Source organism: Equus asinus, chromosome 18 (assembly GCF_041296235.1).
Source record: "Equus asinus isolate D_3611 breed Donkey chromosome 18, EquAss-T2T_v2, whole genome shotgun sequence".
NCBI lineage: Eukaryota > Metazoa > Chordata > Mammalia > Perissodactyla > Equidae > Equus > Equus asinus.
Window position 1 is genome coordinate 41,831,254 of NC_091807.1, and position 19,712 is coordinate 41,850,965.

The 19,712-nt window shown below is 44.5% G+C and overlaps 1 protein-coding gene across 2 annotated transcripts in view; it reads right to left on the bottom strand.

The window, feature by feature from the left end:
* MCM3AP (minichromosome maintenance complex component 3 associated protein) overlaps nucleotides 1-19,712 on the bottom strand; it is a 57,268-nt gene that overhangs the window by 16,835 nt on the left and 20,721 nt on the right. For both annotated transcript variants that reach the window (XM_014859829.3, XM_014859830.3), the window contains exons 11-18: nucleotides 12,449-12,609; nucleotides 11,364-11,602; nucleotides 10,841-11,064; nucleotides 9,748-9,848; nucleotides 5,117-5,248; nucleotides 4,617-4,730; nucleotides 3,172-3,324; nucleotides 1,664-1,858 (exon numbers count right to left, since the gene is read on the bottom strand). In XM_014859829.3, the coding sequence (XP_014715315.3) occupies nucleotides 1,664-1,858; nucleotides 3,172-3,324; nucleotides 4,617-4,730; nucleotides 5,117-5,248; nucleotides 9,748-9,848; nucleotides 10,841-11,064; nucleotides 11,364-11,602; nucleotides 12,449-12,609 (1,319 nt within the window). The remainder of the gene's footprint in view (nucleotides 1-1,663; nucleotides 1,859-3,171; nucleotides 3,325-4,616; nucleotides 4,731-5,116; nucleotides 5,249-9,747; nucleotides 9,849-10,840; nucleotides 11,065-11,363; nucleotides 11,603-12,448; nucleotides 12,610-19,712) is intronic.

A 19,712-nucleotide genomic window follows, 5' to 3' on the forward strand; every position in this document is an offset into this window, starting at 1 on the left:
TGTACATGGATGGTGTGGCAGATGCCATGAGTGTGCTGTGGTCTTACACAGGGTGGTCAGAGAAGGGGCTACGTGAGCAGACCTGATGGAAGTGAGCACAGCCAGAGTGACAACCTCTAGGGTAGTCAGGCAGAGGGAGTGGCCATGCCGAGGCAGGAGCAGGCCTGTCATGAACCTGGAATGAGCACAGGGAGAGCAGTTGGGGACACCCGGGGCTGGGGGGTGCCATGCAAGGACTCAGGGAGCAGCACAGAGAGATCAACTAGAGACCCGAGATGACCTGAATTGGTGGTGGTGGTGAGGACACCAGGGTGTAGGGGTCAAGGGTGGAAGCCGGCAGACAGACAGGCAGCTCTGTGAGAAGGGCTGGCAGCACACATGGTGATGGAAGAGCTGCAGGACAGTGGGTCTGAGTCCAGGTGTGTGACCTAAGCCCAGGGAGGACACGCTGGTGTCCTGGGAGCCAGGGAAGGCCTCTAGTAGGGCAGGCTGGGCAAAGATTAGGTTCCCATGTTGAGTTGGGAATGGGGTACAGAAGTCTGGGATGCAGGGAAGAGGCCTCGGCTGGAGATGCACAAGGGGAGCTATCAGTGCTAAGGACAGAAAGAGATTACCAAGGGAGGGGGCAGAAGGGAAGAACAGAGGGCAGGGGGCTATGCTGAGAGAGAGGGGTCGAGGGAGACACGAGAGAGGGCCATCCTGACGCAGGCAAGGCATCCATGACTCCAGGAGGCGGCCAGGCCAGTGCTAAGGCTGCCATGGGTCAGAGAGAACTGTGAATGCCCTGACCACACAAAGTGCATCTGAGAGGGGTCGGCAATGTCATCCACCCACTTATAGACACAGGAGAGGGACCCCGGGGGTATAGGCAACTGCACAAAGTTTGCTGGACCCAAATGAAACCCAGGGAGACAGTTTTCAGAGAGAACACCCCATGACAGCCCAGGGAGGACGAGGCATATCACAAGACCCCGCATGGTGCACTGTGGCAGCCCCTCTGTGTTGCATTCCCCCAGGGTCCCCACTGTGAAGCCCCTCTCAAGAGGTGACACAGCCCTACATGGCCAGGACTGGATAGCTCAAGCGAGGACCTGGGCAGAGCCCTGAGGAGCTGGACATGCTTGGGGTAACCAGGAAGGGCAGCAGGGAGGGCCACACCCAAGGGCCATAAGGAGGGAGCCCTGTGAGAGGAGACTGGAGGGCAAGAGGTGGAGTCGCTAAAATGCTGCTGTAGAAGACAGGGTGGCGGTTTGAGCAAGGCGGCAGCAGGAATGACAGGGAAGCAGATGGATCTGGAAGCAGAGGGAACATGGGTGGAGTTGGGAGTAAGGCCAAGGTGGACCTCTGGTTCCATCAATGAGAATGGACATGGTGTGTCCTTAAACCATGAAGACCAGGAGACAAACAGGTGATTCCAAATAAAATTCGACTACCAGGACGCTGAGTGTTTTGAGGAGAAAAGGCATGTGAAATCAAAGCATGGAGAGTAAGTCACACACCCAGAACTGGTGGGAAAGACCTTCAAAAAGGCAATCCTGCATCTGTCTTCACTTTTTCTGATTCCACCCACTTTCCCTCCAAACACATGTTAATCCACACTCTTTGTGAAGTCAGGTGGGGCAGGGGTACACTTAGGAGGCCGTGTGGCAGGCTGAGCACTGACCTGGTGCAAGAGATGCCTACTTTCCCTGCATGGCCCAGGTCCAGAAGGCCTTTGGCCAGGTTCTCCTCAGTGATGGGGCACTCTGCACTCGGCGCCAGCGCCCTCAGCCGGTCATTCACGTCCACACAGGGTGCCGCAGGGAAGGCCCGCATCTGGCGCCTCAGTTTCTTCCGGGCTGTGACAGCTTCCCTCCACCTGGAGGACACATCAGCATATCATCACTGGGTGTTTTATAGGTTCACCACAAGGACAAATGCAAAAACAAGCTCCAGTGCCCTCACACGGGGAAACACATTTTTGGCAATATGTTTAGGTCTTTTTCAGCAACAGTCCTCAAACTGAGAAATGAATCAGAATTAAAACTCAGGCATGGGGAAGACCTGTATCAAATGAGAGGTGGTGAGCAACGAGACTACTGAACTGAACAGCAAATGCTGAACCATCTTCAGAGGCCAATTTGGCAACATGGGTACAAATAAAAGATACACATACCCCCTGACCCAGCAAACACCAGACAGGAATTTATCTCCAGACACATGTGAAATATTTGTACAGGGACTCTCACTACAGCACTCTCTGTCATAGCTAAAGAGCCAGGTAAAAGTCCATCACCAGGGGACCAGGGAGGTCATTTATGGTGCATCCTTGCAATGAGCTGCCTCAAGGCCCTGCAACAACCAGAAGAGCCCAACACGCTGCCGCAGTCAGGTCTCCACCTCCTATCAAATGGAGTAAAGAAAGGCTTAGCAGAGGAGGACACATGCTCCCACCTGTGTTAACACCCACAAAATGGACAGAGGTTTCTGGATGGGTACACAAGCAGCTGCTGCTCCTGAGGAAGGAGATGAGGTCTCTCATGGAATGGAGACTCATTGCTCACTGAATTCCCTTTTATCTGGTTGCAACTGCCAAGTACACTATGACTTATCTCAAATTTTGTTACGAAATGAATCACCATATAACATACATAACGCATATACACCCAGTTTAAAGATTAATGATAAATCTAATACCCACGTGCTTCTGTCCAGTTGAGAAACGGCAGCTGTGACCAGCACTGAGATGCCCATGGCCCCAACGACCACACTGAGTTTATGTTCCTTATTTTCCTTCTTTTCTTTAGGGTTATACTACTATATATAAATCCAAAACAATCTATTTAGTTTGAATATACATTGCTTGGATGTTGTATACATTTCCTTAAGAAGTGCTTTTTTCACTATAAATTATGTTTTAGAAATTCATCCACGTGGGTGCATACAGCTATAATTTGTTTGGCTTCTTCATGGCCCCTCCCTATGTTTTGCACAGTGGGTAAATGACTGTAAATACTTGTCAAAATACAAAACAGCCCCCCACTAATCTAATTCATTGCTTATCCCTTAGTTTATACCCTTTTGTAAGGAACATGTTACGTGTGTGTATAATTGACTGTTTCTGAAAGTTTAATCTTTTTAAGAGACTCTCTCCGTGTGCATGGATTTTATGTGTAAGGACACAGGACTCACCTCTGGAGATACTTGCAGAAGCACTGAAGTTCTTGGAGGGTCTCCTTTGCAGTCTGGAAAATTTCCTCCCCAAGAAACAAGTCCACCAGGTGGGCACAGACATCCTCACAGCAACGGGCCCTGCGGAGCCTGTCGTCTGTCTCCACCGCGCTCCTAGGGAAGAGGGCAATCAGCACAGGAGACACTGCACCCAGGGCCCCCAAACACTGAGGGCTTGCCTTAAAAGCACAAGAGTCCATGTCCTTAATACTGAATATAATTACATCTTCCCTCCAAGAGAAGCTCTAAGATTTTCATTTTACTTAACATACAGACACCTGGAATCATAGACAAAATAGAACAAGAGTAGTATAGGGTACTAGATTATAGGTCTAACAGGGCCCTTGTAAATGGTCAAGAATAAACCTTTGTCTTAAAAATAATTAAAATTTTTAATTTTAAATATCCATTAAGACAACTGCAACATCTTTTCATCATCATATCTGATGTTTGCAATAAGAAGTGTCACAAGTACATCAGAGCTGGCAGCCTACAGTCATGTGGCAGTTGCCCTCAGATAAACCAGTATCTAAGAGAGAGCTTTTTACAACAAAATTCTGTCAACCAAAGGAGCAAAGAAGACTTTATCAAATACATTTAATGGCAAAATCAAAGTAGCTTAAACAGGCCAGACCCATTTCCAACAGTGATGCTCTGGGACAGGTGGAGAGGGCCCTGGGGCTGAGCTGCAGTCCAACTCTCCCGGACCTGCAGAGAACAGCACTTTCCCTACATATCAATGAGCCCTAGGTTTTACTTATCTCCTAACACCCCTGCCTGAGATTAAGAAGAGACATATATCCGTCATCTGTGAGGTCTCCTGCTTACAGTAAACAGGGACATAGACTCCCAATTAGTAGAGATGGAAAGAAACATGAATTAAATAATACACTTCTGCCTCCCAGCTGTGTCCCCATCTGCACCAGAAGCTGTGACTGTACTAACGTCCATCACCGTCAGGGCCACCTCGGGGGAGCTTATGTACGAGGACAGACTTCGCTGCACAACTGAACTTCTTTCTCCCTGAAGCTTGGCATTAAAATTTTAAAAGTTCTTAAGTGAGAAAGCTCAAAGAAATCTTTTAACATATGAAACAGGGGAAAGACTCTTCTACGTGAGGAAAAAATAACAGTAAGTAACCTCGTGTAGAGAAGACACCAGAGAATTCTTTTGCTAACAGACACAACAGACCCAAAGCAGGGATAAGAGTGAAAGCCAGGCCCTCTCTGGAAGCAACACACACACAAGTACAGGGATGGTGTTTCAGTGTTTGGCTATCCAAAAGATATGCTCCTGTCAAGAAGAAAGCAGCTAGCTTGAACTGCACAGCCCAACCACGGTGCCTCAACGACCCTGGACCCCTCACCCACGCCCCTTGCACTGCATGACACCAGCACTTCTCTTACTTCAACTCCTGGGAGCAGGTTTCCCTCACGCAATCCATCACCACGAGTTCCATCAGCTCTGTGGCCAGGCCCTGGCTGAGCTGAGTCAATACCAGTTCTCTCTCTTGTTTCAACCTAAGGGTAAAAGAAGAAAAGTACAAGGGTAACGTTTAAGAATAAAACCCAGCGTTACACACTCCCTGACCTCGAGAGTGGGGATCTGAGCTGTGCTGAGGGGCAGGCTCAACCCCTCTGACCCCATCAGACAGGCCACACAGCCACCCCCACTCAAGCTCTCCTGACCACCACCCTTCCTGCCACTCCAGCTAGGGAGGGGCTGCTGCTCACAAGGTGAGTGGGGCCTTGGGACCCCAACCCACGCCCTGAGCCACAGGGTACTGGGTGAGCCATGGTCTGATGCTAGTACAGGGGACAACAGCAAGAGCATCCTAGGCGATGGTGGGTTCTCTCCTGTGTCCACACACTCTGACCCCCATGTGTACTGCAGGGACAAGACACACCTCTCCTCTTCAGCCCGTCGCCTCTCCTCCTCCTTTCGTTCTCTTTCCTTAGTCACTTCTTCAGCTGCAATGTGCCTCAAAATGCCTGTGGTTGCAGCTGTGAGCAACTCCTCCATGGCAGCATTGGAAACACTAGACAGAGCAAAGGGGATAGCAGTCTAAATAAACAAATAAACAAAAGCCAAGAAACCACATAACTAAACTTCTAACACTGGCAGGGAAACAAAATACTTATTTGGCTTTTAGCATGAAAATTAAGCCCATGGTTAGAAAGACTCAATTTATCAAAAGTGACTCATGAAGAAATAGAAAATCTGAATAGACCTCTAACTAGTAAAGAGATTGACTTAGTACTCAGAAACCCCTCCCAACAAAGAAAAACCCAGGATCAGATGGCTTCACTAGTAAATTCTACTAAACTTAAAGAATTAAATAAGAACCAGACCAACCCTTCTCAAACTCTTCTAAAAATGTGAAGAAGGAGGAATACTACCTAACACTCTATGAAGCCAGCACTGCCTTGACTGGATACCACAGCTAGACAAGAACACCACTAGAAAACTACAAACTAATATTCCTTATAGATATTGATGTAAAAATCCTCAACAAAATACCAGCAAATCAAAGTAAGCAATATAGTTAAAAGATCATACAACATTATCACATAGGATTTATTCCTACACTGCAAGGATGATTCAACAAACGAAAATCAAAATCAATGTAATACAACCACATTAATAGAATGAAGGAAGAAAACCCCACATGATCATCTCAACTGATTCAGAAACAGCATTTAATAAAATTCAACACCATTTCATGATAAAAATACTCAATAAGGAAGAGAAGGGAACTTCCTCCACATGCTAAAGGCCGTATAAAAAACACCACGGCTAACACCATATTCAGTGGTGAAAGACTTGAAAACTTTTCCTCTAACATCAGGAACAAGACAAGGATGCCCACTGTTGCTATTTCATTCAATACCATATTGGAAATTATAGCCAGAGCAATTAGACAAGAAAAGTAAAAAACATTCAAACTGGAAAGGAAGAAGAAATCTATGTCTGTTCACAAATGATACAATCTTGTATATAGAAAATCCTAAGGAATCCACTCAAAACCTATTAGAACTAATAAACAAGTTCAGCAAGGTTGGAATACAAGGATCAAACACAAAAATCAATAGCATTTCTCTACACTAGCAATGAACATTCTGAAAATGAAATTAAGAAAACAGTTCCATTTACAATAGTAACAAAAAGATTAAAATAACTAGGAATAAATTGAACCAAGGAGATGAACAACTTGTACAATGAAAACTATAAAACATCACTGAAAGAAATTAAGGATGACCCAAACTAATGGAAAGACATCCCATGTTCACAGATTGGACAACAATATTGTTAAGATGTCAATACTACCCAAAGCAATCTACAGATTCAATGCAATCACTGTCAAAATCCCAACAGGATTTTCTGCAGAAACAGAAAAACTCATCCTAAAATTCTTATGGAATTTCAAGGGACTCCCAATAGCAAAACAATCTTGAAAAAGAGAAAAAATCTGAAGGACTTGCACTTCATAATTTCAAAACTTACTACAACTTACTACAAAGCTATAGTAATCAAAACAGTGGTACTGGAATAAAAAGAGACATACAGACCAATGGAATAGAACAGGGAGCCCAGAAAGAAATCTTCACATGTATGCTCAATTGATTTTCTTTCTTTTTTTTTTTTAAACCTAGTGTTTTGGGTTTTTTTTTAAGATTTTTATTTTTCCTTTTTCTCCCAAAGCCCCCTGGGACATAGTTGTGTATTTTTAGTTGTGGGCCCTTCCAGTTGTGGCATGTGGGACGCCGCCTCATCATGGCCTGACCAGTGGCGCCATGTCCACGCCCAGGATTTGAACCGGTGAAACCCCGGGCCGCCAAAGCAGAGCGTGGGAAATTAACCACTCGGCCAAAGGGCCGGCCCCCTCAACTGATTTTCAACAAGGGTCCCAAGACCATTCAATGCAGAAAGGACAGTCTTTTCAACAATTGGTGCTGGGAAAACTGGATACCCACATACAAAAGAATGTTGTCAGAGCCTTAGGTTACACCACATACAAAAGTGAAATCAAAATGGATCAAAGTCCCAAACTCAAGTGGTAAAACTATAACACTCTTAGAAGAAAACAGAGGGGGAAATCTTTATAACACTGAATTTAGCAATGACGTCTTGAATATGACACCAAAACCATAGGCAATAAGAAAAAAATAGATACATTGGACTACATAAAAATTTAAAACTTTTGTGGATCAAAGGACAGTACCAAGAGAGTGAAAAGACAATCCACAGAATAGGAAAAAATATTTGCAAATCATGTACCTGGTAAGGGATTAATCTCCAGAATATAAAAGAACTCCTACAACTCAACAACAAAAAAAACAATTCAAAAATGAGCAAAGGACTTGAACAGACATTTCTCCAAAGATGATACACAAATAGCCAATTAGCACGTGAAAATATGCTCAACATCATTAGTCATTAGGGAAATGCAAATCAAAACTACAATGAGATACCACTTCACATCAATTATGATTGTTATTATTAAAAAAAACAACAACAGAAGACAGCATGTATTGGCAAGAACATAGAGAAATTGGAACTCTTGCGCATTGCTGATGAGAACGTAAAATGGTACAGCCACTGCGGAAAATAGTTTGGCAGTTTCTCCAGAAGTAGATCATATGATCCAGCAATTCCACTCCTAGGCATATACCCATAAGAACTGAAAACAACAACTCAAACAGTTATCTGTACACTAATGTTCTTTGCAGCATTATTTACAACAGTCAAAAGGTGAAAATAACCCAAGCGTCCATCAACAGATGAATAAACAAACTGTGGTTTATATACATGTGTTATGTGTCTGTATATATTTAATGAAGTATTATTCAGCCATTAAAAAAAAAAATGAAATGCTGATACATGCTACAACATAGACGAACCTTGAAAATATTTATTTATTTATTTTTTGAGGAAGATTAGCCCTGAGCTAACATCTGCCACCAATCCTCCTCGTTTTGCAGAGGAAGACTGACTAACATCTGTACCCATCTTCCTCTACTTCATATGTGGGACGCCTGCCACAGCATGGCTTGTCAAGCAGTGCCACGTCCGCACCTGGGATCCGAAGTGGCAAACCCAGGCTGCAGAAGCGGAACGTGTGTTAATCACTGTGCCACTGGGCCGGCCTCAAACCTTGAAAATATTTTTGTGTCTGAAAAAAGCCAGACACAGAAGGATAAATACTGTTAGATTCCACTTATATTAGGTACCTACAAGAGGCAAATTCATACAGACAAAAATAGAATACAGGTTACTAGGGGCTGGGGAAAGAGGAGAATGGGAAATGATTGTTCAATGGGTATAGTTTCTGTTTAGAATGATGAAAAATTCTGGAAAAAGATGGTAGTGATGCGTACACACCATTGTTAATGAACTTAATGCCATTGAATTGTACACTTAAAAATAGTTAAAATTTTATTACAATAAACAGTTAAGCCCATGGAGATCTTTATTATTTCATTTATTTTTATTTATTTTTAGTTCCATCAAACAGAAAGCATGTATATAACTCCACTATAAAAAAATGAATCAAATCAGTTAACAAGACTGATCCTTTTGTGTAATCTCCATTTACATAGGTGAAATAATACCTTTTCTTATCATTGTGTCACTTTGTGTACTAGGATTTTTTTGAAGAAGAAGAAGATTAGCCCTGAGCTAATATCCCCCACTAATTCTCCTCTTCTTGCTTGAGGAAGATTGTCCCTGAGCTAACATCTGTGCCCATCTTCTTCTACTTCATATGTGGGACGCCTGCCATAGCATGGCTTGATAAGCAGTGCATAGGTCCATGTCCGGGACCCAAACCAGTGAACCCTATGCTGCCCCAGGCTGCCAAAGCGGAGCGCGTGAGCTTAACCACGATGCCACTGGGCTGGCCCTTGTACTAGGATATTTAAAAGATGTTTGAAATCCTTAAGAAAGTGTGATTTACTAAATATATTAGATTTTAATTAAGTTTATAAAAATGCTTAAGAGCTTACAAAGATTCTGATTATTAAATTTATTAAGACTAGATGTTTGAATTAGAATCAGATACATAAAATTTGTTAATGTAGTCTGAAATGTCTAAGGAAACTTCATTGTGGTATAAGATGGAACTGGTATAAAACGTTTAAGGGGATTTAATCTGTCAAATTTATAAACTGAGACTTAATCCAAGATCAAGCAAAGTGAGTGTTTTCAATTTTTAATACAGAATGAACTAATTTTCACTATATTTTTAAGTCAAGTTTAAAATTTAAAGAAAAATAACTTCTTAATTTACAACTTAATTTACAACCTAATATTGCTGAAAAAGCATACACAAATGGACACTACACGCCAGTGAAAAACAGAAGGTCAGGAACATGAGAAATTACACCCACCTAGAGAAGAGGACCCACATTCAAGCACATACACATGGTTAGTCTCTTGCTGAAGACTGATAGCAGCTTTCTAGGGGAGCACCTGGAGGGCAGGGTGTGGCCCCAGCGAGTACAGGCAACTTGAGAGCAGCAGCGGCACCACACTTACCCCAGAGCTGTGGCTGCGAAGGCCGCCCCGGCAGCACCAACCTCCTTGCAGTCCCTCTCGAGAACCTCCTGGATGAGCTCATCCACCACCTGTGCCAGGTCCTAAGGAGAGGCCAGGCGGGGTCAGGCGTGCCGTGCAGGCCCCGAGAGACACTGCCCCAATCGAGACCCAGCTGATGAGCAGTCTAACTCTACAGCCTTCACAGAACCACGGAGATGGAGACCAGACGACCTTCTCCTGACACATCCCGCCCAGGGCAGAAATCCCTCCCAGACCTTGTCTGAAGGTGTCCAGCGACCCTCACACGGGTTCAGGTACACTGCTTCTAGAAAGATTTCCTGCTAGTCAATGAGAGGAGCCTTCTGGAGAGGACGGGGCAAGCCTGCTGGACAGCACCCATGCAGACGGCCCTGCTGCTGCCCCACATCAGACACCTGCAGTTTCTGTGGCCATTATCCTGCTCCTCTGAGGCCTCCTTCATCCTCCAGGGCCTGCCGAAGCAGCAGGGTGGTGAGACTGAGTCCCACAACATGTGTGGTGGACAGGCCCTACTTGACCCCAGGGGCATGCCTGTCAGTAGGCACGCGCTGCTGCCCGTGGTCCCGCACGGCCCTAGTCGACGTGTCCACTGGCTGTCTCGGATGAGCAGGTGTTGGGCATCACACGGAGCAGACATGTAAAGGCACAGGATGGCACGCAGGCGGGAAGACATGGACACGTGTCTGCAGAGCCCTAGCAAGGGAAGCGCTCAGGGCAGGGCCCCACTTATCTGACCAACAGCATCAGGGACATAAAAGTTTTCAGTTCATTCTCTAAAGCTTCAACTGCAACCTTTCAGAGAGAGACACAGGCAACAAGGCAGGAAGCTGTATGTAGTCCCTGCCCTCAGAGCTGCAGGTTTCTCATCTGAAAGACAGGCTGGAGCCCTGAGGGCCAGGGTTCTGAGACAAGCCACAGCCAGAATATTCTAGAGCCACACGCGCAACCACCTCAGCAGGTTCAGTCAATAGACAACAGGCAAACTAGACATCCGACACTGCTGGACATGTGTGCACAAGGGCTCCTCAGGGCCCTCGTCTGGAAGATTCCTTACCGTGTCAGAGTACACAGGCACAGGCTTTGGTGGAAGCAGCTCAGGCTGCACAGTAGGCTGCCCAAGGGGCTGGAAGGGGCTGGGTACCACACTCGGGGCTGGTGCCGGTGCCGGGAGGTGAGGCAGAGAGACTGGTGTGGGCAGAGGGGGAGGAAGAGGCTGCGGGAGGAGAGCGGGTGGGGACACGTCTGCCTCTGCACTGCTCTCCTCTCCTCTCCCTGCACCTGGAAGGGAACAGACAAACATCGGTGTTGAGGACAAGCCCTGGGCCACCCAGAGTGACCCTGAGGACTGGCTACCCTCCCTGAGCAGACCACACGTCATGGGGGACAGCATGTGCTTCACCTGGGGGAACCAAGCCCCAGGACATCAAAGAGCCACTCAGGCTGCTCTTGGCAAGAAATATCTGTGCATGAAGAGATACCTGCACCCCAGCCCCTGAAGACGACAGTGCTTCTGGCTCAGAAGAGGCTTCCCAGAGGGAAACACAGCTAGGTCCCTCCTGCAACTGCAGCTCACTCACCTGCTGTGTCCAAGGGTCTCTGAGTGCCCACGGGTAGCTCAGCAGCCAGGCTCTCTCCGACATACTTGTTCTGGGAGTTGAAGCTGCACACGGGTATGTGACGAGGGACAGGGGGCAACGGCCCTCCATTCACAATTTCCCCAACTGACACGGTCAGCTTCCTGGTAATAAACACTGACTTCCTGGCCTTGGATAACCCCTCAGGTTCCAGAAACGAGGACCGGTTCAGCTCGACACAGCTATGCAGACCACAAAGAACCCAGAGAAGAGTCACACAGGTAAGAAGCCAGCCTTCACCTTCTCAGTGCCTGGCAGCAATGCCAGAAGCCCCACCTCGTCACTGTGTCACCACATGGTGATGTGGAAATGAGAAGGGAAAGCAGCAAAGGCTAGTTTCCTGGCAGGGCCCACAGCACACCACTGCCAGCCCGGGCATTTCCTCCTGACATGGGAGCTGCCAAGCCGGGTCGTTAACAGCCAGGTGTGCAGCAACGCGCACCTACATGCTCCTGGCTCATTCCAAAGCCGCCACATTTCCATCAGAACAGGACTGCACGTAGCAGACAGATGGGGGCTGGTGGTAAGGAGCCAAAGGAGAGAGGGGCAGGAAACACCAACTTTGGACACGAATGTTGTGTGTCATGGCACCATTTTCTGGGATGGGAGCCATGAGTTACGTGAGGCTCTCAAAACACTCTGCTCCATAGCAGAGAAGCCCCTGGCCTAGCCTACCAGCACCTGTGTGGACTGTCACAGGGGGGATCAGCAAATGCTATCTTTCAGGGACAGAATAAGGAAGGCTCTAACCTCTACCTTTGGGTTCTTTAGTAATTTGTGAAAAGCAGTGATTTTTGGAGTCATAAAGAAATGGGTCTCAGCCCCAGTGGGCCAATGAACAGCATGTAACCTGGGGACACTCCCCAGCCATTCTGAGCCCGGTGTGTTCACCAGCTCCCCAGGGAGCCAGCAGGTGGAACATGCCGTCTTCAGGGCCGAGAACACGGCTAGGGTGACCCAGCCCGTTATCAGGGCTTCAATAAAAGAGAAAAAGGAGAGAGGCCCACACTTCCACTCTTGGCTGTTACCCATCAGAGACGGCGAGCCCGTGGTAGTTGAGGAAGTCTGTGGCCTCTTCGCAATCTCTGAACAGCAGCATGCGCACCACGCCATCCAGGGGAAAGACAGTGGACCGCTGCGTGCTCACAGTGTACGCGACGTTGAGTGCTCGGAGAGCGTCCTTGCGGATCTAAAAGGATAAGCCAAATGACTGCAGTCTCAACAGTTGCGGTCACCCCACAGCCACAGAAATGCCACGTGGGATCCTGCGGTCGCTCAACCCCCTGGAAAGCAAGGTGGCACCACAGGTCCCAGGCTTAACGAACATCAAGCCATGTGCTCAGTGGAAGATGCCCAAGAATGCATGCAGAGTGGTTTCATACAAAGGAAAGGCAAGGCTGAGGCTTTATTTATAAGAAACACTGGACAACAAACCATCTGTCAGTAGGGCATGGAAACTAAATGGGGCAGCATCCACTCAACAGAAAGCTGCACAGCTGCCAAAAATTATCATGGAGACAATCGCATGGTGTGAAAAAATGCATGACACATCTGCTCAAGGTGACACCAGCAACATGGCGGCCTCAGCTCACCCGGGACTCTCTCCCCTCCAGATTACAACCAAGAAGAGCAACTGCTTTCCAACCAAAAACACCATCCTAACAACAGAAATCGTCAGAGACCCATAGCAGCCAAACAATGGAAGGTGGAGAGGCTGCAGCTGGCCTCGGAGGAGGTAGAACAGGGTGGGAGAGAACTTCGCTCCCGCCCATAGAGACCGAGATCGCTGATGCGGGTGCGGGTACGGAGCAGGGGAGGGGTCGAACATTGGGAGATCGTCCCAGACTCCCACTGCCAGTGCAGCGAAACCCTCTAACAAGGGAAAGCTTTCATGTGGGGGAGCCCCAACAAGCCAGGGCCCCGGGAGACCACAAAGTGAGAGCTGACCCAATAAGGGTCACAGTGAGTGAAAGTGCCCCTCCTCCCCCAACCAACCCTACCTGCTGCCATCTTGGCTGAAGGCACAGGGCTCAGAAAACAAGCCTCTTGATCCCCATCTAGTGGTGATCAGCTGTAACTGCAGCCGGACAATAGCATGTGCAAAACCCACCCCTCTAACATCAAGCAATTTGTAAAAGCTCTAGTCCAAAAGGAAAACAATAAAAATACAAAAGTAGCTCCTGAGGGCTTGGAAATGGGTAAACTAAGTGAAGAGGAGTTCAAAATAGCTATCCTCAAAATATTCAATGAGGTAAAGGGAAATATACAGAAACAAGCCAACGAGTTCTGGAGTTACTTCACAAAAGAGATTGAAATTATAAAGAACAATCAATTAGAAATACTAGAGATGAAAAGTACAATGGATCACATAAAACAGAATACGGATTCCCTGAATGCCCGTGTAGACACCATAGAGGAGAAAATTAGCATAATCGAAGACAGACAGGCTGAATGGCTCCAGACAGAGGAAGAAAGAGAACTAAGACTTTAAAAAACTATACAAAATCTCAGAGAAATAGCTGACTCAATGAGAAAATGCAACTTAAGAATCATCGGAATTCCTGAGGGCGTGGAAAAGGAAAATGGAGCAGAAAGTGTGCTCAACGAAATAATAGAAGAGAACTTCCCAAATCTAGGGATTGAGAGAGAAATGTGTGTGGAGGAAGCTTTCAGATCTCCTAGATTTGTCAATGTAAAAAGACCTACTGCAAGGCACATAGTAGGAAAAATGGTAAAAATGAAGCACAAAGAAAGAACACTCAGGGCAGCAAGGCAGAAGAAAATAACCTACAAAGGAACCCCCATCAGACTTTCAGCGATTTCTCTACAGAAACCTTACAAGCTAGGAGAGACTGGAGTGACATATTCAAAACTTTAAAGGATAAAAATCTTCACCCAAGAATACTCTATCCAGCAAAAATATCCTTCAGATATGAGGGAGAAATTAAATCTTTTCCAGACAAACAAAAGCTGAGGGACTTCGTAGTCATACGACCTCCACTACAAGATATCCTCAAGAAGGCTCTCATACCTGAAAAAAGAAAAAACGGGAGTAAGGGGTCACAAAACACAGAGTAGGGAGACAAATAGATAGAATTTGAATAGGATAGCAAATATTCAACTATAGCATTAGGATAAAGGGAAGGAAATCACCAAAGCAAGACAATCTTATCACTCTAACCACAAACTCACAACACAAGTTGGAATAAGAGATGAAAATAATAATTTAGGAGGGGAAGAGGAAAAGGACTGAAACAGTCTAGGCTAAGGAAGTAAGAGACCACCAGAAAATGCACTATGTTATACACGAGATTCTGAATGCAAACTTCAGGGTAGCCACTAAACTAAAAAGCAGAACAGAAACACAAAACATAAATAAAGAAAAATCTAAGAAACCCAGCATAAGAAATTGCAGAAGTCAATGGGTAGGCTACAACACACAGGACGAGAAACAAAGGAAACACAGGAAAACCAGAAAAGGAGCAACAGAATGACAGCATTAAGCCCTCATGCATCAACACTCACCACCAATGTAAACGGATTGAACTCTCCCATAAAAAGACACAGAGTGGCAAAATGGATTAAAGAACAAGATCCAACAATTTGCTGCCTCCAGGAAACACACCTCAGCTCCAAGGACAAACACAGGCTCAGAGTGAAAGGTTGGAAGACAATACTCCAAGCTAACAGCAAACAAAAGAAAGCAGGTGTCACAATACTTATATCAGACAAAACAGACTTCAAGATAAGGCAAGTAAAGAGACACACAGAGGGCCAATATATAATGATCAAAGGGACACTTCATCAAGAAGAAATAACGCTTATAAATATCTATACACCCAACATAGGAGCACCAAGGTTCATAAAGCAACTATTAACAAACCTAAAAGAAGATATCAAAAATAACAGAATAATAGTAGGGGACATCAACACCCCACTCACATCAATGGACAGATCATCCAGACAGAAAATCAACAAAGAAACAGTGGAGCAAAATGAAAAGCTAAAACAGTTGGACTTAATAGACATATATAGAACACTTCATCCAAAAACAGCAGAATACACATTCTTCTCAAGCACGCATGGAACATTCTCAAGGATAGACCATAGGATGGGAAACAAGGCAAGCCTCTACAAATTTAAAAAAATTGAAATAATAACAAGCATCTTCTCTGATCATAATGCTGTAAAGCTAGAAATTAATTACAAGAAAAAAGCTGAGAAAGGCACAAGGATGTGGAGACTAAACAATACGCTATTGAACAAGCAATGGATCATTGAAGAAATTAAGGAAGAAATCAAAAAATACCTGGAGGCAAATGAAAATGATAACATGCCATACCAACTCGTATGGGATGCAGCAAAAGCTGTATTAAGAGCAAAATTCATCACAATTCAGGCACATCTTAACAAACAAGAAAAATCCCAAATCAGCAATATTAAACTACACCTAACTGAATTAGAGAAAGAAGAACAAACAAAGCCCAAAGTCAGCAGAAGGAGAGAAATAATAAAAATCAGAGCAGAAATAAATGCTATTGAAACAAAAAAAGCAGTAGAAAGGATCAATGAAACAAAGAGCTGGTTCTTTGAGAAGATAAATAAAAGTGACAAACCCCTAGCCAGACTTACAAAGAAAAAAAGAGAGAAAGCTCAAATAGACAAAATCAGAAATGAAAGAGGAGAAATAACAACAGACTCCGCAGAAATACAACGGGTTATAAGAGAATACTACGAAAAACTATATGCCAGCAAAATGGATAACCTAGAGACAATGGATAAATTCTTGGACTCCTACAATCTCCCAAAGCTCATTCAAGAAGAAGCAGACAATTTGAACAGACCAATCACAAGGAAAGAGATTGAAACGGCCATCAAAAGCATCCCAAAGAATAAAATCCCAGGACCAGATGGCTTTCCTGGGGAATTCTACCAAACTTTCAGAGAGGACTTAATACCTATCCTTTTCAAGCTATTCCAAAAAATTAGGGAGGATGGAACACTTCCTAACACATTCTACGAGGCCACCATCATGCTGACACCAAAACCAGACAAGGAGAGCACAAAAAAGGAGAACTACAGGCCAATATCGCTGATGAACATAGATGCAAAAATTCTCAACAAAATTTTGGCAACCCAAATACAGCAATTCATCAAAAGGATCATACATCATGATCAAGTGGGATTCATGCCAGGGACACAGGAATGGTTCAACATCTGCAAATCAATCAGTGTGATACACCACATCAACAAACTGAGCAATAAAAATCACATGATCATCTCAATAGATGCAGAGAAAGCATTTGACGAGATCCAACAGCCACTTATGATAAAAACTCTCAACAAAATGGGGATAGAAGAGAATTACCTCAACATAATAAAGGCCACATGACAAACCCACAGCCAACATCATCTCAATGGGCAAAAACTGAGCGCCACCCCCCTGAGAACAGGAACGAGACAAGGATGCCCTCTATCACCACTCTTGTTTAACATAGCTCTGGAGGTCCCAGCCAGAGCAATCAGGCAAGCAAAAGGAATAAAAGGAATCCAAATGGGGGGGAAGAAGTGAAACTCTCGCTGTTTGCAGACGACATGATCTTATATATAGAAAACCCCAAAGAATCCATTGGAAAACTTTTAGAAGTAATCAACAACTACAGCAAAGTTGCAGGGTATAAAATCAATTTACATAAATCAGTAGCATTTCTATACTCTAATAATGAACTAACAGAAAAAGAACTCAAGAACACAATACCATTCAGAATCGCAACAAAAAGAATAAAATACCTCGGGGTGAATGTAACTAAGAAAGTGAAAGACCTATACAAGGAAAATTACAAGGCTTTTCTGAAAGCAATGGATGACGACATAAAGAGATGGAAAGACATCCCATGCACGTGGACTGGAAGAATAAACAGAGTTAAAATGTCCATACTACCTAAAGCAATCTACAGATTCAACGCCATCCCAATCAGAATCCCAACGACGTTCTTTACAGAAACAGAACAAAGAATCCTAAAATTTATATGGGGCAACAAAAGACCCCGAATTGCTAAAGCAATCCTGAGAAAAAAGAACACAGCTGGAGGCATCACTTTCCCTGACTTCGAAACAGACTACAAAGCTACAGTAATCAAAACAGCATGGTAATGGTACAAAAACAGGTGCACAGATCAACGGAACAGAATTGAAAGCCCAGAAATGAAACCACACATCTTCTACAAACGAGCTGAGGGCATACAATGGAGAAAAGAAAGCCTTTTCAACAAATCGTGCTGGGAAAAGTGGAAAGCCACATGTAAAAGAATGAGAATTGACCATTCTTTTTCACCATAAACCAAAATAAACTCAAAATGGATCAAAGACCTAAAGCTGAGACCTGAAACCATAAGGCTTCTAGAAGAAAATATAGGCAGTACACTCTTTGACATCAGTATTCAAAGGATCTTTTCGGACACCATGTCTTCTCAGAGAAGGGAAACAATAGAAAGAATAAACAAATGGGACTTCATCAGACTAAAGAGCTTCTTCAAGGCAAATGAAAACAGGATTGAAACAAAAAAACAACCCACTAACTGGGAAAAAATATTTGCAAGTAACGCATCCGACAAAGGCTTAATATCCATAATATATAAAGAACTCACACAACTCAACAACAAAAAAATCAAACAACCCGATCAAAAAATGGGCAGGAGACATGAATAGACATTTCTCCAAAGAAGATATACGATCGCCAATAGGCACATGAAAAGATGTTCATCATCGCTGATCATCAGGGAAATGCAAATCAAAACTACACTAAGATATCACCTTACACCCATTAGGATGACAAAAATAACTGAAACAAATAGTAACAAATGTTGGAGAGGTTGTGGAGAAAAAGGAACTCTCATACACTGCTGATGGAAATGCAACTGGTGCAGCCACTATGGAAAACAGTATGGAGATTCCTCAAAAAATTAAAAATAGAACTACCGTATGATCCAGCTATCCCACTACTGGGTATCTATCCAGAGAGCTTGAAGTCAGCAATTCCAAAAGTCCTATGCACCCCAATGTTTATTGCAGCATTATTTACAATCGCCAAGATGTGGAAGCAACCTAAGTGCTCATCAACAGATGACTGGATAAAGAAGATATGGTATATATATACACAACGGAATACTACTCAGCCGTAAAAAAGAACAAAATCGTCCCATTTGCAACAACATGGATGGACCTTGAGAGAATTATGTTAAGTGAAATAAGCCAGATAGAAAAGGACGATCTCTGTATGACTCCACTCATATGAGGAATTTAAACCTGTGGACAAAGAGAACAGATTAGTGGATACCAGGGGAAAGGGGGGTAGGGGGTGGGCACACAGGATGAAGGGTTGCATCTACAACACGACTGACAGACAATAACATACAACTGAAATTTCACAAGATTGTAATCTATCAGTAACTCAATAAAAAATTTAAAAAAAAAAAATGCATGACATGGAATTCAGTGAGAGTCAGAGACAAAGCTGTTTCACAGTATTATAACAAGTGCTTAAAAAAAAGAAGACAAGGGGCCGACCCCATGGCCGAATGGTTAAGTTCACACGCTCCACTTCAGTGGCCCAGGGTTTTGCCGGTTTGGATCCTGGGCACGGACATAGCACCGCTCCTTGGGCCATGCTGAGGCGGCTCCCCAATGTCACAACTAGAAGGACCCACAACTAAAAATATACAACTATGTACCGGGTGGCTTTGGGGAGAAAAAGGAAAAAATAAAATCTAAAAAAAAAAAAAAGAAGACAGAGCAAGCCCTTGCATCTAGTGGTTAAGATTCAGCACTCTCACTGCCACGCCCTGGGTTCATCTCCTGCTTGTGGAATCATACCACCCGTCTGTCGGCTGTCATACTGTGGAGGCAGCTCACATAGCGAACTAAAACACTAACAACTAAGATACACAACCACACACTGAAGCTTAAAAAAACAAAAGACAAAGGAAAAACATGAAAATGCTAACAAAATCATATTTGGGTGCTAGGAGTCTGGGTGATTTGCTACTCCTCCTCTGGTGTTCTTCAACAATTCAACCAGTATTTATCGAGGGTTTCCTTCATACCTAGCACTATCAATGCTGAGAAAAACAGTGAAGAAAACAAGACCCCTGTCCCCATGGCCGACGTGTCAGGCAGAGACCAACACTGAACAAGTGGATACATACACAGCAGCATACACTTAATGCGGACAGCACGACAGAGAGGAAATGCACAAGAGAAGGACAGGGAGTGGACAGGGTGGGTGATCAGGGT